Raw genomic sequence first — 24,841 nt, forward strand, 5'->3', positions numbered from 1 at the left:
TTTGACAGATTATAAAATTTTTATGTTTATTAAGAGCTGGGGAAGAATTGCATAGGCCTTGTTAAAGCAAACCACATAATAAAGATATGGCATTATAGACTTTATACCATCTTTTCAGTGTACTTCACATACTAGGTAAAGTTCTGGAAAGCAGTTGAGAAGTTCTGTTTAGGATAACATTGCTTAGGTTTAGAATGAAATACTTTGTGGTCCCTCAACATCAGCATGCTTTATGCTTCTTTGGTTGTCAACTCACAAGTTAATTTTACTTGACAGCACCTGCTACATGAAGTGATGTCACACCATGCCCAAGATACGGGCAACCCACCAGCTACATGGCATGATAACTCTACAGGCCGAACGGCAACCTTGATAATTATAAGGCCATGGATAATATCCCCCCAGGGGTTCACAGATCTTCTGGCAGTGGGTGTAGCTCCGCCTACATTCTATACAGCAGATTCCTTCGTGATCCAGTCTAGGATCAAATGTCATGCTTTCTCCTTCCTGCTGCTGTGAAATAAAACAGAATTATCTTTATTTTTCTTCATAATGAGGTTATCGCACATTGTTTTAAAGTACGATCCTGAGGTTTTTTTGGACTGAATACGCCATAAGAGATCAGCAAAATCTACTTGTAACTGCCATCATTTAGAATGTCTTCTGACATGAAGGAATCCTCACCTACCTATCTGTTATTGACAGAAAATTGTGGGGTTTTTAAATGGCACTCTGAAGTTCTTCTGTGCCTTTAATGAGCCATGATTATGAATATTCACACGTGAATAGTATGACTCAACTAGTTTCAAGTAAGAAAATAAATACTATGATCAAAAGTAGCATTTCTGCCGCTGCTAATTTTAAGTCAGTGAAACACAGGTGCCCTTCTTTAGTAATTTTTTCCAAGGCTCCAGGGTGCACATATTGAAACCCATGGGTCTAAGCTAAGAACAAGTTTTAGTCCCAGTTCTACTTGCTTCCAGAACATTGTCAAGTCATTTCATTTCTCCTGTCTTCTTTTCAGCAACAAAATGGGAATGTTATCTCCATAGAGTCATAAAGGGTCTATAACATTCAAGATCCATAAGAATTCAAGACAGCTTTGCCAACAAAATCATAATTGATGTAACAATGTCTTTTCATTGCTGGGGAAATTATAAAGCTGGGAGGAATCTGTCCCCTGCTCATTTGCATATCTGGTTTACCTTTTCAAGAATATCTAGGGATTAAGATTCTGTCTGCTCTAGTATTGCCCCTTAAAATTCTCATTTTCTTTTAACTCCTTGGAAGTAGCTGATTGGTGTTGGTGGGAAATGTAATCTTAATTAGGAGGATAGGTGTTAAAATTTTTAAATTTATTTAAAAAATGGAAAAAACTGAATATTGAACATAAATACACTTACCTCAATTTGACAAATTCTGACATGAATTTGAAGAGAATTGAAGGTATTGTAACATTTCATTTATAAATACATTAGAAATGCCTCCAAAATAAAAGGACATTTTCCTACACAACCACACTGTCATTATTGCACCTAACAAAATTAACAATTCCTTAACACTATCTGATTCAGCCATGTTCAAATGCCATCTTCAAATATCTTACTCTGTTTTTTATTTTTATTTTTTCTCTCCTTATCGCTTTGAGATTAGATACATCTGGAACAAAAACAACCAACTGAAATTACAGCTGACTTTTTGGGCAATGGTGTCAAAAGATCTGCTGGTTGAGGTCTTATCTGAGGATTCAGCAAGATTTGTCAGGATTAAAAAAAAATGTTACTGTAAGATTCTTCTCTTTAAAGGAATATGTGAAAGACAAATAATGGCCAAACATATAATAAAGGGAAATATTGTTATAACTGGAGTGTTATTTAAAGAATATGGATCACTCAAGTCTAGAACCAGGGCAAAGTCATCCTACTCTTCTGTAAAGGGGCTGATACCCTCATCTTTGGAACTGATTTCAGGCCACCCAGCCACCTCCAGGATCATCAACTTTTGTTTGCCACCCAGCCACCTCAAGGATCATCAACTTTTGTTTGCCTATTCAGATTTCATTTCTTAGTTGTGCTTATGGAAATACTATGGCGCCCTGAATTTTCTGATAAGATCTGGGATTATTTAAAAAATACTGTTGGCTTTAAATCTTTCTAAAACATATTAGCCTGATATGATAAACTAGAAAATACATTTGTATGAAGCAGTGTAGGACTGAATGCTTCACACATGCACACAGTGCATGAAAAGATGGTCAGCTTTACACATAATAAAAGATGAGCAAGATAAGACTTAATTTTTTTTTTAAAGTTTGATGGGTGTGTAGCTAAATTTTAGAGGACATGCTCAATGTGTGTGAGGACCTTGATCACCCCCAGTATCACGCGAGAAAAATAAAAATTTTTTTCTTTCAATAGTAAGTGGGTCCTTCCATTACCATTTGCAGACGTGGCTGGTATAATTCCTTAGCAGCTTGGTATCCGTTAAAATATAAGAGTCCCATCTACTTGTATGTAGCAGACCCATGCTTCAGTATGCTAAAGACAACGTGTGCAAAAGATACAACAGCTAACGACGAACAAGTTAATGCTATGTACTAGTCCCTGTGCTAAGACTTCACCTGCATTACCTCATTTACTCCCCATATCCCTGTGAGTTCTCTAAAGGTATTTGCTGTAGAGAAATGATTTATATGCCTACCAAAGCAGAAATATGTAAGTTTATGTACATCCATATGTTGGAATACTACTAAATGAAAAGATACATAGAATTAATGTGTATTATGTAGGAGTTATAGGTAGCCTTTAAAATGTATATTAAGTACATGTAGAACTATGTAGGAGATATGGAACAAGTTCCAAAATACTGTATTTTTATGGGAATGAAATCAAGACATTGGCTGGGGATGTGGCTCAGTGATAGAGTGCTTGCCCAGCATGTGTGAGGCCTTGGGAGGGTTCAATCCCCAGCACCAAAAAAAAAAAAGGAAAAATATTATTTATTTATATATATATATATATATATATATATATATCACACACCCATAACCTGGAAAGCAAGGCATAGAATTTTTGTGTTACAGTGTGTTTGCACATATGTGTGTGTGTGCTTCTGCAAAGAAACTGGGCAAATAATAATTAATAGGCTGCTGCTGGCAGGGTGTCTGGGATGGAAGGGAAACACTTTACATTGTTCCCTTTGTAGAGTTTTTTTTTTTTAAGTGCATACATTTTTTATTTTAATAACTAGTTACAAATATGTATATTTTTTGCTGCCTGCAAAATACAGTAACTGTAAATGATACTTTGAAGATTTTGAGTTTTTAGCACCTTAGTGCCATCCTAACAAACATCAATTCTCCAAGTTGCAGGCTAGTGTTTTCATCTGTGTTTGAGTCTATCCCTTCCTTGAGGGCTGAGAGCCCTCAGGGCAGAAGTTAATAACTGTGGGCACAGGGCCTGAGAAAGAACAGGTTCTTCACAGATGTCTCTTAAATGGATGAATAAAGTGGATTTAAAGAGGGAAAGAGAATACTTTCACATTGTGTGTTGCTTCCAGGGTGCATACACTCTTGGAAACATTTTTAAATAATCAAATACATGATATGAATTTGTTTTCATGGATTTTCCTGTGACAAAAGGGGAGAGCAAAGAAAGTAACTTTGAATAGAGTTAGAACCAATAAGGATTTTACACTACAGAGGCAATGTTAAGTGTTCTTACCCTTAATTATAAACCTTTTGCCAAATAGATGAAGAAGTATTTTTAAAACAACTGAGTAAAGTTCTCAGTTGAATATTAAGTGCTTGTATGAAACCTTAAGTAGAAAGACCATTTCAGAGTTACGTTGAATGCATTCCTCTGGGCATGTCACCAGAACACCAGTACGCACATGGTAAGGATTATCAGGATTGAAGGGTTCGGCATCCTCTTGAACACTGGGTCTGGTTTCATTATTCAGTCTTCCAGGGCCTGGGCTGCCCCGGGACCTACTGTGTGGTCTTCTTGTGGTCATTGGAACAATTTTTCTTGCTACTTCTCTTCTTTCTCTCTGGATTTCTGCAAAAATTGACGTGTATTAATCCATTTATTTGATTAAGCAAGTTAGATCTGCATTTTTTTTTCCAGGGTGAAAAACATAAGAATGTCAAAGTATAAACATGAGTACTCTTGTAACTTTTTGTACTGATGATTTTATGAAAGCATCTTTTAGAGTCTTGGGTCTGTAGTTAAGACATACAGATAATTCGTTTTGGTTTTATAATACTAACTGAAGCAGACATTGAAAGATGTTTGACAAAATCCCATTCTCAACAACTGTTTTCTTTTACCATTTCAGTATGGGGCTGAGTAAATAAATACTATTGATTTTCTCTGCCTCCTTTACAATTAGGAATGGACAGATGACCATATCTGGTAGACATAAGCAGAATATGCTAGTGAAGCTTGTGGGAAAGTTTGTTTTATTGGTACAACAGGACAGATATAACTTCCTCTATCTTATTTACCCTTCCTGAATGTAGATGTGATATCTAGAGTTATAAGAGTCAACCTGTGACTATGAAGTGTTAGGCACAAGAATGGTAAACCACCATGCTACAGATAGCAAAACGCTAAGTTAGAAAGAAACATGATAGTATCACAGAGAAGCTAATAATGCTAGAAACTTCATACCTCCAGGCTTCTGGCTGTTAAAAATAATTTAAAACAAAACCATATTTGTTGAAACCACTGATCTGTATTCTATTTCTCACAGCCCTAAGTATTCCTCAAAACATCTTTTTATTTAATGGTTTTGGAAACTAAACCGAGGGCCTCACATATGCTAGGTAAGCACTCTACACTGAGCTGTATCCCTAGCCTAATAGACCAGTAATTGTAACTATTCCTAAAGGATTGGCTATATAGGTATAAAGCTTTACAGTTTGCAAAGTACATTATCTTGGCTGATTCTCATAAAAAGTTCTATGGGATTGAAAAAGCAGCCACTGGTATATATGAGAGCCTCAAGTCTTGGGAAGACCCAGGTGGCCTGGCCACAATCACAGATGTGAATTCTGATTCCAAACCCCCGCTCTAGTTAATCACACTGCTTCATACATCAGGCAGTGCCACCAATGGCCGAATAACAGATGAAAAGTACCATACAGTATGCACTTTGGTGTCTCCCTGTGCTTCAGTTTCATCTGTAAAATGAGTATAAAAATATTTACTTCATAAGATAGTGACAAGGTTAATGAAAATCTATATCTAAAGGTTTTAGCACAAGTGTTTATAATCACTCAAATGTCAGATGATGATGATGATTATATCATGCTTTGTTATTTATGAACACTTAGTATGCTTTAAAGCTATAGATAACTTTTGATAAACATCAGGGAGACCTGGATTCAGTCCACAACTCCTTTTACTAGCTGAATGACCTCAGGCAAATTACCTAATCTCTGTGAACCTTGGTTTCTTCATCTGTAAAATAGGAATATGAAGAGTCACCTCAACAGTTATTAATGAAGATTAAATAAGGACAAAATGTAATGCTCTAGGGAAGTGCCTGGCGCAAAGTCAGAGCTCTGTGGACATCGGCGCTCTGCTTCCCTTCTGACCTGCATCCAGGCACCATTTACAGCATCTTTGATAAATGACCCCAATGACCTTCAGGCTTCCAGATTGCAGAGCAAGGGCTATTGGACCCTGGAGTTGAGGGCATTTATTAGAATTAGAGGGGAAACAGACACCATCTAGAGGGAGGTTTATTTTCTTGATTTTATTGTAAAATACAATCAACAAAAGATTGAAGCAAGCTCTGCCCTTTGGATGGGGTCTCACTAAGTTGTCTCAAACTTCTGATCCTCCTACCTCTGACTTCCAGATGGCTGGGATTACAGATATTTTCCACTGAGCCCAGCTTAACCCTTCATTACCTTTATTTTTAATATTTATATTATTCCATTCTTTGGAGATATAAATATATGTATTTGGAGATATGTATACATATACATACTTATTATGAATACATTTATATTTATATATAAAATTATGTTTATATGTAAATGTATAAGATATAAATGTATTTATATATAAACAAATATATAAAGGATAAATATGTTTTTAACCCTTTTCTAATCTTGGGGCATTTGGCTGGTTTCTACTTTTCTCATGCACAGAATATATAATTCTTTTTATTTATTTTATTTTTTACATTCTAGGGATTGAACCCAGGGTCTTGTGCATTCTAGGCAAGTACTCTGCCACTGAGCTATATCCCCAGTCCCATATGTGTAATTCTTGTATGGATCTTGTGATGATTGAATGTTGTCATGCAACTGGACTGTGAGGGATCAAGGAACATCTTGGATGAAAGAAACAAGCTCCTTCCCAAGGGTGAAGTTACTCAGTGTCTATCATTTAGCACTGATAATTATACTGTCTTCCCATCCCCACTCCTCACCCCCTTGTCCTGCACTGTTATTTTTGCATAGCACCTTGTGTCATACTATATAATTTTCTTAATTTAATGTCAATTATGTCCTCTTGCTACAATGTAAAACTCCTTGATGGCATGAAATATTGTCTGTTGTTCACTGATGCACCTCAGAAGCCTTAAATAAGTTATGTGGTACATGATAGGTTTGTCAAATGAGGGAATGAACTCTGGGTAAGAGACTTTGTCTTCAGACAGAATGTGATTGGGGAGAGCTCTATGTGATAACAGTGCGGGGACTCTTGTCCTTGACTGGAAAATGTAGTTCCTGGGTAGTAGAAAGCATGAAGGCTCACTGTCATGGTTTGGATCTGTAATGTTAACCCAAAAGACTCATGTGTTGACAGCTTCGTCCTCAACGCAGCAGTGTTCAAAGGTGGGGTTTGGGGAAGTGATTAGATCATGAGGTCTCTAACTTTAGCAATAGGTTAATTCATTGGTAGCTAAATGGACTACCAATGAAAGTCCATTGGAAACTCTAGGCAGTGGGACATGGTTGGAGGAAGTAGATCACTGGGAGAATGCCCTAAAAAGGTTTATCTTGTCTCTAGCCCTCTCCCTACCACTCTTTCTTTGCTTTCCAGCTGCCACAGGCTGAGCAGCTTTCCGCTGCCACACCCTTCTGCCTAATCTTAGGTGCAGAGCAGTGTAGCCAGCCAACCATGGACTAAAGCCTCTGAAACTGAGAAAAAAATAAATCTGTCCTCCTCTAGTTTTTTTTTTCCTCAGATATTTGTCATGACAACAAAAAGCTGACTAACAGCCCCACCTGGGTGAAGGAAGGTGGGGAATGGAAAGCAGGATTTTGGCAAGTGACCATAGAATTGTGTTACAACCACAGACCTGAGCAAGAGCATAGATGAGAAGAGCACAGACTATTTGGCAGTCCTTCTCCAGCCCCTTGGTGACAGATACTACTTACTGACATGCCTGGCAGCCACTGTCAGTGGCTTATGCATTGGATTCTGTCAGCTTGTCCTGGGTTAGAGAGTAGCCATCTCCTCCAGGCTTTGGAACAGAATAGGAACTAAGAATAAGTTAGTCATGGAAGAATCAGAAACCTATACTTTCTCAGCCTGGTGGGGTATTGTTTTAATTGTGGTAAAACCTATAAACAAAAATTTTTCACTTTATAAACATTTTAAAGTGTACAGTTCACTGGTATTAAGTGCATTCACATTGCTGCACAACCATCACCGTCCATCCCTGGAACTCTTTTCATCTTGCAAACAGCTGAAACTACCTGTTAAACACTAACTGTCCATAACAAGTCTCCCACCAAGCCTAGTGGCTCTAATGCCTCTACTTTCTTCATTTCCATTCTATTCTTTTCTGGTGTTCAATAGAATATTTCAGAAAACAGCCTATCTCAGCTGTGTGAGGAGAAAGGCTTTCACTCCTTCCCCTCCTTGAACCAGAGCTACAAAGTAGACCTTGGGAAGGTCAATGACTGCAGTAGAAATGAAGTGAGAAGTCCTCTAGAGACAGGAAAGACTCAGGGGAAAGAGTGAGGCCTGCTGGTCTCACCTGCCCTTTGTCACCTGGAAATAGCTCAAAAATATGCTCCAGCCTATCTCTGAGCCCCAGGGACCTGGAATTTATTTTACCTGGACTTGGAAGCTGATGCTCAAGCTTAGAAGTTGAGGAATACCCACAGCAGCTTTTGGCTGTCCCATAATTCTAGGTTTGAGCATAATAAAGATTCGGTGGCATGACAGTTTCTTAGTCCCTTGATTCTATGCCTTAGGAATAAAAAAAATGTAAAATTGGAAGGTGCAAACAAGTGAGATTAAGGGGCACAGCGGCAAGAAGTGGGAGCATCATAAATAAAAGTCGCAGGTAATGCAGTGGTGTTCTGTCTTCCTGCACTGCCTCCTTTTAACCCTGTTGCTCTTTCCCTTCCACACGGCAGTCACAGCTGTCATTCTCCTTTTATCTCTCATGCTAATTACCAAGACACCATCTCATGCATCCTGATGTTATCTTTCTTGTTACATGCTCAGACCTGTGGAGAGGCAGGGAGGAATCTCACAGGACCAGGAAGAATTCCAAGCACCATTAAGAGAACTTAAAATGTTACCTTTTGGATATGTAGGTTTAAGCCAGAAAATAGGAAGGTTGCCACAGAGTTCTAAGACTTTAGAACTCAAGAAGCTGATGTCCTTCACAGGCTGGTCAACAGCTACCCAGATAAGAGAATTTTCTTCATATTTAACAGGCATGATCTTGCCTTCCTGAAATTAAAAATGAAATGCACATGAGTAAAGAAGATGGTGGGACATGCTTCAGATTGAGTTGTGGGTTGCTGAAAGATTAGTTTACCTTGTAAAAACAGAATTCTGTGTGTGTCTTGCATGTGAGTGTGTGTGCCATGCACACACACTTTCAGGTTTCAATCTCTTTGTAGCTCTCTTCACAGTATTCAGCACACCTCCTGTTACCCTGCCTCTGGATAGCTGTAATGTGTGAATGGAAGTGTTCTGTGTTGAAGTGAAAATTACTTGATACCAACTTTGAGATTTAGGTTAATCTAATGTTTTCGATCAAAGATTTTTTTTGCAAAAAAGCAATTGAACAGACCCTGAAATCCTATAAAGGATAGAGGAACCCTTCATTTGAAGTGAAAATCTTTTGGGGTTTTGTTCTGCGGTTTCCTAACAACAATGGAAAAAGCAAGTGATTGGTTCTTTAATGTCTCCAGTTCAAAGTAGTATTTAACATAAACCATTTCTCCATTTCTCAGCTATAACAAAACATATTTCAGATGTTCCTCACATCAGGCACACCACTGAGATTTCAAAGCTAAACCCTAGATTTTCTTCTACAGAGAGATGCTGAGGATGGTTTGATAACCCAGGAGACAAATTTATTTTTGCCAGGTTGTTCCTTTCATGTATTTATTAATTTGCAATAGGTTGGAGAAATTAAAATGTTTTCTCCTTACTTTTCAGTTAAAAGCAGCACTTCATTTATGCTTTCTCCCTCAGGCTTATGGTTGCATTAAAACAACTTAAAGTTATTGGAAGAAGCTAACACTCAGGTAATCCAGTTATTTACCTTAAATTAAATGGCTCCATCCAGGAAATGAATGCTCTCTGAGTACAGTAGCTTTTTAAAGTTATATCAAACTGATAAAAAATTTGTGGGAGTAAGTGATGCATAAATCTGCCCCATCATAATCTAAAGTATGTGGGGGAAAATGGAATGATAGGGATAATGCATATAGATGCATTCTATAAGCTAAGAATGTCAAATAAATCTTGGGGCACATACTCGAAGTTTCTTATCCATTCCTTCCTCCTTCCCCTTCCTCATAACACAGTCCTACTTCCTTGGAGACAGCCCCTGCCAGGATAGACACTTGCTTTCTCATACTGTCCAGTGGTCTATGTGCCTGGCTGGCCAGTGCTGATTATTGAAATCCAGGCTGGAGTATGTTGAGGAACTGAGACCTGATTTTACCTATCAAATTTAAATCACAGTTCACCCTGTTCAGCCTCTTTTGGACTAAAGAAGAGGTTGTGTGTTGCCACCACGTTTGGAATTGGAAGGAAAGATAAAAATAAATAAATAAAAATCAAAGAGATGCTGGCCCCTGAGCAATTCCACAGCTGCCTACTTCTGCACTGCTTACTGTGGGAGAAAAACAAGTCCCTATTTAAGTTACTCTAAGTGAAGTTATCTGCTGCTGACAGCCAAGCACACGTCTAATTCACACAGTGTATCGGCTGAATTGGCTTTTGTCCATCAGAGGGTCCATCATGCATGATAGAAACAACTAAAACACAGGACAAATAATCTACCTCTATGGCAAAAAAAAAAAAAAATCAGGTGCAAAAATTGAAATACAGAAATGTTTACCATGGTGAATTATTTTTTATTCAAAAATAATTATTTTTAATTATTGTTTTTTGAAATAGTGAAAAATTGAAGATAATGGAAGTGTTCAAGAATAAAAGACTTTTGGGCTGAGGTTGTGGCTCATGGTAGAGCACTTGCCTACCATGTATGAGGAGGCACTGGGTTCAGTTCTCAGCACCACATATAAATAAAGGTCCATCTACAACTTTAAAAAAAGAATAAATGACTTTGAAAATTATAATCACATAATCTACATGGTAATCTACATTTTAAAAGAACTAAAGTGAAAATAATAATACAGCAGTCTCACATCACTTATGAAAATAATATCTGATACACACCCACCAACACAGAAAATCCACCAAAATGTTATCATTAGTCATCTGTGGATTGTGCCAGTGTGGGTTATTTTCTTCTTTAAATTTGTATGTATTTCCAAAATTTTCTACAGTAACTGTTGTTTTTAAAAATCATGGAAAAAACATCAAAAAGTAACTTATAAAATATACTGTAGGCTTGTGAGTAGATCTGGGTAAGCTATGATTGGGGAGCTGGTTCTTATGGAAGGCACAGAGAATGAGTCCCATGTCCTTTTCTGGGGAGGATGGCAAGGATGATAGTTCACTAAAGTCTTTATGATTGAAAGTGAGTGGTACAAATGTATTTAATAAATAGTGATAATGCAGTAAGAGAGTTTCAGGGGTCAGAGCAAAGGAGCCATGGTTCCCATTTTTAGATTGGCATCAGTGGGTTACACAGAGAGCATGGGCTTCATTCTGAGCTGCTCAGCTCAAGAGGAACAAAGAAATGTGATCAGAGGAGAATGGCTGGACCAATGGAGTCTGGAAAACATCTCACAGGATGAATGCTGGGGAAACAGGGAGTAAGCAAGAGAAAAGAGCTCATGGTGGGCCACTTTCAAAACTTTGTTTTTTAGCTTATGCTTTGTTTTGTTTTCAGATAACTCCTGCTGCTGCTCCTTTGGGGGCAAACAATCAGGCAGTTTCCAGGCACCTTCGCTTACCCATATTTTCCCTCTTTTGCCTTGAGGGAGCTAACACTTGCTGCGCTTCCCTCTCAGGGATACTGGAAGGCTCAGAGATGATCATAATAAAATTAGCAATAATGAGCAACAGTCTTTCATTCAACATCTAGTAGATTCTTTAGGATCATGGGCACAGTGTGTCTACCCCAATTTTCAGATGACAAAACTGAGACTCAAGGAGTTAAAGCCACATCCACAGCACTAGGATTTGAGTCCATGTTTTTCTGATCCCAAAGCCCATTTTCTTTCCACCATACTTGGAACAACTTAAATGGTACACCACAATAGGTGTGACTACTTTGTAAGACCTAACATCATAAAACCATAAGGTGTGATTGTTAAATGTGTCTTTAGAACTCTGTGGAATTCTTAGTGAATTTTTAAAAGATCAAACTTAAAAGGCAATTTACTAATAATAAATGAAAGAACTATGTCAACAAAATTCATAAATTGATATACATAGAAAAGGAATTAAATATATGTTACATAGCTTTCTTGCACTGACCTTGAACTAAAAGGAGGAAATTGTAGAGAAGCCATCTCAGTTCAATGTTGGGCAAAACAATTTAGAACCTCCCTTGATAAAACTTCTGGCCCATAGTTGGTGCACCTTATCATAGCTTTACTGTGGAATCTTAATCACTGATCAGATCATTTCCTAACATCAGGCAAGTGAGGGTCATGGGGACCAAGCCCCTCTCTGCACTTTTAAATGTGACTTCCCCAGATCTTTAATACATCAACTCAGAATGATCCTTTGGAACGAGTAGGACAAAAATAGTTTAAATTGCTTTGGTAGAGAAGAAATAAAACTGAGGTCTGGTCATGAACCTGACCCTGGAGATGGAAGGGGTTGTGCCTTCAAACAGTAGCTGCCAAAGCTCTCACTGTCTGAGCAAGTGGGTACCCACCAGTTGGGAGGAGATGCTTTGTTTGGTCATGGTGCCCACCTCCGGAAGACGAGCCTTCACCTGTGCTTTGATGTAGCACTTCTCTCCTCCAGCAAAACGGATTCCAGTAATGCCCTAGGAGATAAAAGTATATCCATCCATCTATCCATTCATTCATTTATTAACTGTTATGATGCAGGCACTATTCCAGGTGCTGGGTATGGGGAATGAAGAAACCATAAAAATCCCTTCTCTCATGGGATTTACCTTTTACCATTATTTACTAAAAATAAAACAAAGTCAGGTAGAAATAAGTATTGTGAAGAAAATAAGCCAGAGAAGGATAGAAATGTCAGGGAATGGTACTTTAGGCAGCATAGGAGAGGAGACTACAAGGGGGTAATATTTGAGTGGGTCAGAATATGTTGGTGACTCCACTGATGACCACAAGTTCAGATGAATTGCTAGCTTTTCCGCAAAACCTCTCTGAACTCCCAGTTCAGGTGAGTCCGTCCTCTTGTCTCTCTCTCTCATTTGGCATTTAGTCTACACTGTTTATTTAGTTACAAGCTCAAGCTCAGTATCTTTGTCTTATTTCTTTTTTCTTTTTGGTGATCCTAAAAAATTTCTCAAAAGATGTTGGTCAATGCCAAGCACAATGGCACACACCTGTAATTCCAGTGACTCAGGAGGCTGAAGCAGTAGGATGGCAAGTTCAACGCCAGGCTCTGCAACTTAGGGAGATCCTGTCTCAAAAAATATATATCTATACCCATATTGATATAGATCTATATGGCTGGGGATGTAGTTAAGTGGTAAAGAGTCCCCGGGTTTATTCCTCAGTACCACACACACAAAGATGTTGGTCAAATTAATTCTACTAATTCCTAATTGTCCTAAGCTACTGAGCCCAGAGTAAACAAAAAGGCTCATCACGTCACCAGGAGATGAACTCTGCTCCTAGACCTTACCCGAGAAGAGAACCTGGATCTTTTGTTTTTGTCCCCTGAGAGTCATAAACAGTGTCTCCACCTCATCTGCCTGGGGAGCAGCCTCAAGGGAAACACTGGCACAGGCTCCATCTTGGCTGAAGCTCAGCCACTGCTTCTACCCGCAGAGGACATGAAGGGTAACTGTATATTCTGTCCCCGGAGTATTTATTTTTGCTCTGCTGGTTTTGATTTCATGACAAGTGAGTAGCCAAAAATAGTCTTAAAGGTCATAAATTTTATTCCATAATAATGTAGACCCCACCTCCAAGTCTGAACCTTGACAATCTTATGTGTGTTGAGATGGATGTCAGGATGATAATGGATTGCAGAATCGGTGCTAAGGAATGGGGGAAGAAAAGCACTTACAAATCTAGGGATCCTAGCTCAGGATTCAGTCCTTTTAGGTGAAGAATAAAGTTAATCGTTAAATCACATGGGAGGAGATTCATTGAAAGTTCTGCTTTATTTGAATTTAGCACCAGGAACCCTATGAAGCTTGTGGGTAACACTTTGTGAATGGAGTAGGAAAGTTTCATTCATTCTTTCCAAAACATCTCATTTTTTGCCTTGAAGCCTGGTTAGCCACGTGCACATACATAACCCATTTTTCCTATTTCTCCTGGCACCAGGTGTCATTCAGACAAGGTATGGTCACCATCCCCTGCTTCACAGAGGAACTTCAAGGGGTCTGACTTCAAGCACCAGAATGCCCTGGAGAAATTTTAAGAACACAGATTCTGGGCCCTCCCCAGAGATTCCCATTTGATTGGTATGGCACTGGTAGTCTTAAAAGTTCCCCAGGTATCTATAATACAAAGCCAAAGTTGAGAACTACCAGTTTAGGGTAAAAGGAACTTCTTTAGGAAACTAAATTTTGAAATGACTGTAATTACCTTTGGACCCAAGTTTCTTCTGTACCAGTGTCTCATAAACTTTCCCTTGCATCACAGTCATTTGTTAAATAAGATACAAAGTTTGGGGTCTCACTCCCAGACTTACAAATTTGCATTCCAGCAAGCTCTTGGCTACTACCCTGCTGGTGGCCTCAGGAACACACTTGGAGAACCACTGTTGGCTATGCTATCACCCAAAGTTCTGCTGCTCTTATTCTGTATGTCAATCTAGGACCGATGGTTCAAAAAAACAGAAGGCAGGGAAGGGATATAACTGCCTTCCTATGTAATATGTTCTCTTAACTTCAAACACTCCTGTCCTCTGAATGTGAGATGTGTGGGAGGAAACACCACAACTCCCAAGGAGAGAGTTGCTTCTGCTGAAAGATTAACAGCACCAAATGTGAATCTAGCACTGAGTTGGTTTTGACAGTCTACACATTGCAGAGAACTGAAACCCCACAGGGGCAGGACCAGCAGGAAAGAATTCACACGTATTAACCACCGTGTCTAGCTACAAATCCACATCAAGCGGCCAGACATCTTAGGAGATTAAACAGAGAACTAAAGGAAGCACAAGAAAGTCAAGCAAACCTCCTGCTTTTTTGCAAACAATCAAGGCCTTAGAAGCTGCTGATAATGAAGAAATTTGCTAACAAAGGCAATGAGTGAAGATTTCCAAAACCTAACATTTTTATTTAAAAAATCACCTTAGCTGTGCATTTTTTTTTTCTTTCTAGGGCATTTCATCTATTTTTGTGACTCCCAGAAGGCTCTCAGGAAGGCATGGAGTCCTGCCCCTAAAGGGTATTTTAGAAATTTTTGGAGGAGTTTTTCATTGTTACAAAGATCAAGATGCTCCTGACTTTACTGGGCTCTGCCCAAGGAGACTAGGTCCCACAGAGCCAGGGGTAGTCCCAAAGAACTGACTGTCCTGGGTCTAAGAGAAAAACCCATCTATATAGAAATCTGTGCCTAGAACCCGACAGTGTTTTACATATAAATAGAGAATGATTTTTGGCACAGTTGTAATGTACAATGAATTTCCTACAAATGCAAGTACAGTGAAAATAGAGAGAAATTGGTACTTACGTCCACTGTTTGAGAAAATGATATAACATTGCATTGCCAAAGCACACTTGTGTCCATCTGCATTTCGGGTTGTGGCATTGACAGTCATTCAACTACCCCACATGAATTTGACTTTATTATGTTTTCTAATGCATCAGGCTAAACATTTATATATGAGATTCATATTTTACTATAAATTACTTTCATTTTATTTTTCCTTTATGTTACAGTTGAGGACTATATTGATTTTTTAAATCAATAACCTACCTGTCTAGGTAGATTATATTATCCTTTTCTCCTCCCAGCTTTCTAATTATAAGTTTCAAATATTTACAAATTAAATAAACAATGAACATTCATATACCTATCAGTATATTGTGTCTTTTAATTTCCAACCAGGATTTTTGTTATTTAAATGGGGTATTTAGTCTGAGGGGCTCAAATCAGCAGCACAGATGCTTGTGAGATTATAACCTCCTAGAACCATTCACTCATGCACTATGAATTAGCCCAGTGTTTGTTTATCTGAGGTCACAGAGCCCAATGTACTTTTTTTCAGTGCTCTTCTCCTTTGGGGGGTTCTTTTTTGTTTGTTTGTTTGTTAGGATCTATTAAAACCTTGGTGGGGTCCTTGGTGAACAGGGGGACTGATCATTTATAATTCAGAGCCTATCATACTCTGGCCCCACCTATGTCTCCACCATGTCTCTTTCCCCTTTGGAGTGTACTGGAAGCAGGAATATACATCCCTATTGGTCATCACTTCCTGGACCTCAGAGTCCTGCCCCTACCTCTCTGTTGAAATCCAAATTGTTCCTCAGGACCTGATTCAATTGTCATCATCCCTGTCAAACCTGCTCAAAGCCCCTAATGGGCAGCAATGCCAATATGGCACTCTGCTCACGGCTCATCACAACACATTTCCTGGGCAGACCTGGCACTGTTTCTATGTGTGTGTGTTTGCCTCCCAGACTGGACTGGATGGTCCTTGAGAGACAAGTGCCAGTCATCTTTGCATCCTCTGTGCTTAGCAACACCCCATACACAGAGGGAGCCTCAGTCAATAACTTCCTGAATTTGGACTGATGGTTTAAAGTAGAAGAGAAACTAATAGTGCATGACCATAGAGGCTGATTCATGTGTCTTCAAAAGTCCAGGCTTGTTTAAACCCATAACAGGTACTATCCATCAAAAAAAATGTTCTACTCACCAGTTCTGGCTTAGAGAGATGTGGAAGCTATCAAAGAAAATTGATCAGTTTATAAAATATTTGTGGCCCTGATGGTCTATGAGAACAAAACACAATCAATACCATTATTAGAAAGAACCAAAGGATTATAAAACAGATATATAGGTTTGGGATTAAAATATTTTCAAAGGATACATGAACATCTTGAGAGAGATAGATCTTTTCTTATCTTTGTAGTTCCCTTTGCATATCTTGATATTGGGGCACATCATAGGCATTCAATTTTGTTCTGGATTGAATGATGTGCATGGAGGAGTCACATTTTATTAGTTTATATTGAGTAGTACAAAGAAAAAATGCATCTCCCTGTCCTGGGTCTTGCAGTAAAAGCCTTTAATAGGTCCAAAGAAATTATACTTGTGCACTGACCAGAACCATTTGCAAAGCTATGACCAAACAAAGTACAGCTGGGCACAGTCCGAGCTGCAGAGCCTGTCTCCAGGGCGAGACCACTCTGAACATAGCCTGTCCTTGCCATCATCGAATAATGTGCAACATCCCAGGGCTCTAATGTTAGCATCTGTTGGACATTCAAAAGGACTTGCAAAGTGCGTTTGGTGCCAGCAAGATGAGTGCTTTCATTTAAATGAAAAACATCTTTAGTTTTTCTCATCACTCAGAAGATGGGTCAATGAGATGTTTGTGGACCAATAAACTATCAGAAGAGACATTATTTTCAAGAGCTCTTTTTCATTATGAAGTTTCACCTACTCCATCTTCAGATTTAATAGGAGAACCCAAATAGTGAGGCCTCTTCCTCATTGCAGAATGTGAAAGAGAATAAGATATTTATGTTGGCCAATGGGAAATTAGTCTGGAGTGACACTTTGGATGGTAGTAGATGTAGGCTGAAGCATCACTAACTAGCTTAATATCTCATATAGCCTGTAAATTAATTTTTTGTGGTAAAACAAAACAGTATTCGTTTTCAAATGGAATTTGAATGATTTTTCAGTAATAGTCATGGCTAGAGAACACAAACTATAAAATAGATTTTGCCCATGCTCATTTCTGTATTAAATGGAAAAATATGTAAGTAGATTCTATTTGTTGTTGATGGGACTATGAGATCCTTAAAATTTCCTTCCTCTCTAGAAATTCAGATTTCAGACCTTGCAATATTCTAGGATACATTTTATTTATTATGTTACAGAAGACTGCTTGAAAAGAAATAGTTCTTTGAAGTCTTTCTGCCAAGACTTTATATAATTCTAAGAACTTGCTCTTTTCAATTGTGATTTTTTCCATTTTTTGTAAATATCAAGTTTTATTTTGACTTCTCGGCCCATATCTTTTATTTCCTAGAAGAAGAAAAATTTGTTTTTCAAAGTAGTTTTCCCAAGTGCATGGGTTTATGAATTTGACAGTGTTTTTTAATCTTTTTTACTTTTGGAGACAGAATTTTACTATAGTACCCAGTCTGGCCTCCAACTCCAGAGCTCAAGCAATCCTTTTGCCTTAGCCTCCTTTTAACTGGGACTAAAAGTATGCATCACTGTGCCCAAAGGTGTTATTACTATTGTTTCATATTGTCTTTTTTCCATGGAAGTGTGGTCCTTTCCTTTTGAAAATCTGAAGAACAAAGTATGTGGTCCTTTCTCAGAAGGAATATGCTACATGCTACATGCTGATTAGTGGCACTAATACTACAGTAAAGAACAGTTACCATGTGAGTGTGTGAGAGAGATGCTGTGTCTCCTTGAATTAGAAAAGTCTCCCAGGCTTGCCTGGTTAAACTCTCTAAATGCATGAAATATACTTACATTCTGGAAATCATTAACTTCAATTGCTTCTTCAGCTCCACTTCCCATTTTAAAGGTCTCCAAGTTGTTCCCAGCATCTATTTCCATTGATCCATCTTGTAATTTCCCATTGATACTCATAGTATAATGGACATTGTAAATCTAGAAGTGAACATAAGAGTTAGTAGTGCTTTCTTTTTCTAGCAATTCAGGGTTTGTCTTTAGAACTGCAGTGTGTGACGTAGCTTTCAAACTTTTCAGAGACATATGGAATCATCCTTAATAGTAATGCATTAATATATGAGGACTTCATCTATATACCAATCATGTAATACAATGATATCTGCTATTTGCAGTCCTGGCTGCACATCAAGAGCACCTGGGTAGACTCTCCAGGTAGCATGCCTGGGTTTCACCCAGGACCAATCAAATCAAAACTTATGAGGATGGGGTTTGAGTAATGATCTCTCTTTTCTAAAGCTCGTTCTATCATGCAGCTGGGTTGAGAATCAATGATGGATAAAAAGGAAATTGAGAAGTGAGAGTCAACTGGGTTTTCAGTTGAAGAAGTCTGTTTGCAGTGGCACCTGTTTAAAAATTGATCTTTTAAATCCTTTGGTCAAGATGAGGCATGGAATATGGCATATATTGGACTGGAGACAGGACTAGGATATATCAACACAGAACAGTACTTGTAAAGAGCATGGTCAAGGTACATATCTATTCTGAGTCAGAAGAGAAATACTCCACACTATGGGATGAGTGTATGATATTGTAGTGCATATTATTGGATGAACCATGTAACATGTATGGGAGAGGGGAGCCCAGAATAGGACTGGTCCAGGAATCAGAAAAATAGCCAGCCATGCCACATATCCCTGGGTCTTGGAAGTTTCCTGGAATATAGAATGAAGAAGTTGGACTCATAGGTGGTTTTAATCTATGTACCTAGAATTCTGGCACTTCACAGGCATGGCCCAGAGCTGAGGGTGGTGAAGCAGGTGGAACTGTGATGTTCCTTCCCTGTCTACCCATAATCTAGCCAGAGCAGTTCTGCTTTTTCTCTGGTGTGTGTGTATGTGTGTGTGTGTGTGCACATTACATTTCTGAGTAAGATTTTGCTAGAAAAATTTCACCACTTAAAAACATGTTTTTGTTTTTGTTTTTGCCACTAAATTAAATGATCCAGAGGGCTTCCTTAACTTTTTTTTGTTGTTTTTGATACTGGGGTTTGAACCCAGGGCCACTTAACCACTGAGTCACATCCCCAGCCCTTTTTAATATTTTATTTAGAGACAGGGTTTCACTGAATTGCTTAGGGCCTTGCTGAGTTGCTAAGGCTGGCTTTGAACTCATGATTCTACTGCTTCAGCCTCCGGAGCCACTGGGGTTACAGGCGTGTGTCACCACGCTGGCTCTTAGATATCTTATTACTGTGCTGGTTTAAAAATAATTCATTTGCTGTTCCTGCTCAGTGTGCTGCTGTCCTACTAGATTTGTGTGCAGCAGAGATAGTACCGGGGCTTTTCTTCTTTCTTTTTTTGGACTTAGAGGCATGTCTATAGCTACTTATCTTTATCTATCTATTTTATATATGATGAATATACTGTGTGAAGACACATATGCATATGTGTACATTTTCAAAGAGGATGGACTGAGAACTGATGAAAGACAGTTTGTACCTGATGTCAGGCCAGCCAGTCAGAACTGCAAATAGCTCCCATTTAATTCAAGCCTGATTTTTCTCCCTCATTATGAAGAGTCACTGTCACATGGAAAAGCACTGGAAAACCTATCTGTTCTATCTGTTGTTATTGGATCATTACTTGGAGAAAATTCATTAGTACAAGACCTACAGAGTACTATTTTATTCTATCATCAGAGATGTAGAAATGGCTTTGCCATCCCCCACCCTTTTAGGCAGCAGCATTCATTTAGCAGGACAGAAAACATCAGCATCTAGCTTAGCCTGACCATCTCAACCGCCCCTCTTCTCTCCTTCTTAGGCACTCTGATGCCTGTGGTTCATTGTCTCCCACTCTGGCCCCATCAGAGGAACCACTTCTAGGGGTTCTGATTTAGTAGAGCTGGAGCAGAGCCCACCAATCTGTTTTAGCTTTGTCCCTCCGGTGGTCCTTATGTGCAGCCAAGTTTGGAAAACCTGTTTTCTTTGGCTAAGTCAGTGCTTTCTGCAGGTCAGGCTGAGAAAGCAGGCTCTGTTCTGGCCAGTGCTCTCTGAGGAGCCACTGTTCACATGGCTGGAATGATGACTGTCGAAAGGAGCCTGGCAGACAAGACCCCTATGAGTTCCTGCTGGCAAGAATGTCCTCCACTCAGGTGACAAGAGGCTTTTTTCCCCTTCATTTCAGCATTGCACATAAGCATTTACTGTAAAGCAATGCAACATTTAAGAACTTAACCATTTCCAAATTCTTCACAGTTCTTCAGAAGGCAGGATTATAACACCGAAGACTGGCCTGTGGTCTTTTAATTTCATTATCCCACCCCCAACAAATGCTGACTAATTAGGTATTGTATCCTTTGGAAAACAGCATCAGCCCATCTTTTTGATTTATTTTGTTTTGTTTGGATACTGGGGATTGAACTCAGGGGCACTGAACCACTGAGCCACATCTCCAGCCCTATTTTATATTTTATTTAGAGACAGGGTCTCACTAAGTTGCTTAGGGCCTCGCTGTTGCTGAAGCTGGCTTCGAACTCATGATCCTCCTGCCTCAGCTTCCCAAGTTGCTGGGAACTTTATTGTATTTTATTTAGAGACAGGCTCTCACTGAGTTGTTTAGGGCCTTGCTAAATTGCTAAGGTTGGCTTTGAACTCCTAATCTTCCCGCCTCAGCTTTCCAAGCTGCTGGGATTACAGTTTACCATGTCTGGCACATCAGCCCATCTTGTATGCATAGTATACTATTTTCATGGCATCAGCAGTGAGAAGCCTGAGCCCTCGTAAAGCTCTCCTGAACAGGGGCAGGGGTAGCGCAGGATGGGAGCCAGTCTGCAGTTTCCAAAGTTCTGGGCTCTGAGCTGGGGAGGAAGCTGGGCTGCTGGAGAAGCAATATATTATCTACTCTAAGCTTAGGGAGTTGTTGGCACCTAAGGCTATTTCTATCCAAGTACAATGAAGTATATTATTTGCCAAAATTCTGCTCAATATGGTGCCTTTTACAGCCAAGGATATTTGTTAATCAGTTTTTAATAAGGCCTAGGTTCTATAAGATTAATTACATAATGTTTGGGAAAATGTCTAAAAAAATTAGTCTGAGAAGAAAGTCCTTGAGCAATGGTCTCCTCCCCTCATCCCACAGGGTGGGGTTGTCAGTTCACATTGTTGGGAATTTCCCATATGTCAACGACTTGTTCCATTTACAATAATGTGGATGAAAAATGGCCTCAATCTTTGAGCCCAGTCAGTTATCCCCTGATTATTAGTACCCCGTGCTTCATTGTCCTCCAGCCAAATTTCAGCCCTGTTCTCAGGGACTTACCCATCTGAAAGGGAGAATAAGTGAATTATAGCTGGTTTTCCTTTGAAAATTGGCGTAGAGCAGCTGAGGCACAGCTAATCCCCAAAGAGAGACAATCCATTTAGTTTGATATGTCTTTCTGCTTGACGAAGACTTACCTTTTTTGATTATGTTTTGTTTGGGTGATTTAGATTTGTATTCAGGGAAGGCAAAACCTGTGCATGTGCTATGCTTAGATAGTGCCAAGTTTAGTCTGTTCTGAATTTTGTAGTTTGTTTTTCAGACAAGTAATATGGATTGACATAGGGCATTTTGAGAATTAAAAAAAAAAAAACTTCCATGATTTTCTTCATTCTCCTGTCTGTGTAGGCAATAGAAATAACTTTGATTCTTGGCAATAAAATATGATTTACTATTCCTTTGTATTCTTAGAATTTAATACTCTTCTCTTGAACCAGACAACCAAACATCTTGCAGTGAAGTGGAAGAAAAAAAAAGAGAGACTCATTTATTTAGTATGATTATTCAAACTCTCTTAGAATCTTGTCAATCAGCTGTGTTGGTCTTGAATAATTAAATGCTGAATGATATTTCTTTTATATAAATCATGACCAAACTATATGCTAAAAGAATTAAAAAGCAAAGCTATTTTTATTCCCAAATGGCCTGTACTATTGAGGTTTTGCTATCAAAAGATAGCATTTATATTCTAATACCATCAGATTTCCCAAAGGGATGACAATCTAAACCCTGCTACTAATGGAGATGTAGATATTGAAAACGTTCTCAGGTTCAGATTTGCTGCTTTCAAATATGAGCATCTGGCCCAGCTTCTATATTTAAAATACAAATACATTAAGGCACTTTTCAAATCCGCACAAAATACAGTGCAATTCTGATCTTACAAATTGATGCTTGTAAATTTGATATAGTCTCTAAAACAGACTCAGTGCTAAATGGCATGCTTATCTACATTAGGCATTTGAGTTAAAAATACAAATTATGCAGTGACTGCAGAAGATGTGATGTGTAAAATGGTTGAATTGCTTTCAGCACCATTTTCTCTAAGTACTGGAATTCGTTCATGCTTTGAATTTCATGGTGGGAGAGGGGGAAAAACAGCAGTTACAGATCCTAGGAGGACAGTGATTAAGAAAGAGCCCTTTGTGTATACCCTGGAGATGGAATTCTTTTCCATTAGTTGAAATAAGCTTATACTAGACCTGGCAATGGTCATCAAGATAAAATGCCCCCTTTTACATAGGTGAACACATTCAGGTATTTAGAGAACACACTGGAACTCTGCCCAGTCAAGTTAGAAGCAGCTTTTATATTCCTTGAGAGCTCATGGAGCTTTAACATAAATAGTAGAAGGTAGGACAGTAGTTTGTGAAACATTTACCATTAAATCACATGTGACTAGGCCAGAATAGATTCTCAAAGAGATTTGCCACTATTAAGTAAGTTACTCTTTTCTTTCTTTTTATTTATTTTTCTTTTCTTTTCTTTTTTTTTGAGAGTGTGAGAGAGAGAGAGAGAGAGAGAGAGAGAGAGAGAGAGAGAGAGAGAGAGAGAGAGAAAGGGAGTGTTAGTAAAAAATAGGTCACAAAACCCTCCTGAAAGATCAAATTCACACCCAAGTAGGGGTTGGCTGTTTCTCCACTCCCTTTGTCCTAGGTCTTTAATTTCTACTCTTTCTCAGCTGGAAGAGGTCTTAGAGGTCATTCAGTTCCATTTCTTCCTTTAAGAAAGAGGAAACCAAGCTCAGAGAGGTGAGATTCCCTACGCATGATCACACAACTGCCTAGTGTAAGCCCCAGGCCAAGGGGGGCCAACAGCTTTCCTGAGAAGCTCCACTGCTCTTCGTTTCTATATTCTTTGTTAAAACTTTGACTTGCTATGATGCTTAAAGTGAGTAGAAAGCAGCATAGCCAAGTTGGATGGAAGAACGGAGAAGGTATCCCTAGAGGACCAGCTGGCCACTGAGTTGGCACTTCACAGACCAGTGCTCTAGCTCCACCTAGGGGGGAACTTGAACGTAACAGAAAGGACCCCGCCACCCCGCGCGCCTCCTGACCCTGCGCACCCCCACTCCGGTTTGTGCCTGGCGCTTCGTTCTTTGGACTCACATGATTGTCACTCCCCTTCCAGAAGTAGAAGGCCCCGATGGCACCGAAGAGCAGCAACACCGCCCCCGAGATGAGGACCACGGCTCCGACCTTAAGCAGTCTAGCGGGGCTGGAGGGCTTCACGGTCACTGTGGCATACGCCTGCGGGCGGGGGTGGAGAAGGACCAATCGTGTCTGCGTGGCTCACACCTCGCCATCCCAGTGTTGCGTCCCCAGGGAATCAGGGGAGTTGGTGAGAAACAGCCTGTCCTGAGCTCCCTCAAGGGTCTCTTTCTCCTTGTTCCCTTCCAAGGGTCCCTTGTTCTCAGGCTTGGAAGTGTCATCAGCAAAGTTTTCGCCTTGCAGAGTCACTGCCCTGCGGACTGCTTTCTCCGCAGCCACGGGATGCCCTCCTCACGCCTGTCTGTGGATCACGAGCCCCTTGCACACTCACGCGTGGGGCGCCACCCCACGCACACATTTGGGCACCCAAATCCCCCTCCCCCTCCACACCACTCAACAGCACAAATCCCCTATTCCTCTGTGGGTCCGGACACTCATGAGCAGCCCGGGCCCAAAGACTAACCCGCCAGCAGGACTGAGGATCCCGGGCTGTACTCACCGGGGGACTGCAAAACTCAACGTCCTCAGGCCCCACCAGGGTGATGGGAACTTTGTCGGAGTTCTCTGCCATGGCTGCGGCGGGAGGAGCAAGACTCTTGGAAACTTTGCGCGCACTCTGGGCTCTGTCCCGCGCCCCGACGTGCCCGGCAATTCAACACAGCGCGCGCACTGTCACGGGCCAGCTCCGCGGTCCCCACCCCTTCCAGAGCCTCACCTTTCTCCTCCCTTCTCTCTCCCGCCCCGGGGCAGCAGTAGGAACTCGTCCTGCATTCTCAGATGTCCCCCTTTCTCACTCTCTTCTATACAATGGCCACCAAATAACATCCAGATAAATCTGAGCAGGAATGCTGAGTTCTGCGATTCCAAGAAATACTAAATTGCCAGGGCAATAAGCCGCCTACCCA

The 24,841-nt window shown here is 39.8% G+C and overlaps 1 protein-coding gene across 2 annotated transcripts; it reads right to left on the bottom strand.

The window, feature by feature from the left end:
- On the bottom strand, window positions 1-24,603 carry Cnmd (chondromodulin). Of its 2 annotated transcripts, none has more exons than XM_046454264.2 (7): window positions 24,436-24,603; window positions 23,835-23,975; window positions 18,245-18,385; window positions 12,298-12,411; window positions 8,561-8,714; window positions 3,892-4,058; window positions 1-510 (listed from the first exon to the last, which is right to left on the bottom strand). In XM_046454264.2, the coding sequence occupies exons 1-7, from the start codon at window positions 24,505-24,507 to the stop codon at window positions 298-300; spliced, it is 1,002 nt and encodes a 333-aa protein (XP_046310220.1). In that variant the 5' UTR covers window positions 24,508-24,603; the 3' UTR covers window positions 1-297. The 2 variants fall into 2 exon arrangements, with proteins under 2 accessions (XP_046310220.1, XP_046310218.1); XM_046454262.2 differs by having other exon boundaries at window positions 1-513; window positions 24,436-24,601.
- Between the last annotated feature and the right edge of the window lie 238 nt (window positions 24,604-24,841).

Source organism: Marmota monax, unplaced genomic scaffold (assembly GCF_021218885.2).
Source record: "Marmota monax isolate L192 unplaced genomic scaffold, Marmota_monax_Labrador192_F-V1.1 WCK01_AAM20220418_F8-fsc00011, whole genome shotgun sequence".
Lineage (NCBI taxonomy): Eukaryota > Metazoa > Chordata > Mammalia > Rodentia > Sciuridae > Marmota > Marmota monax.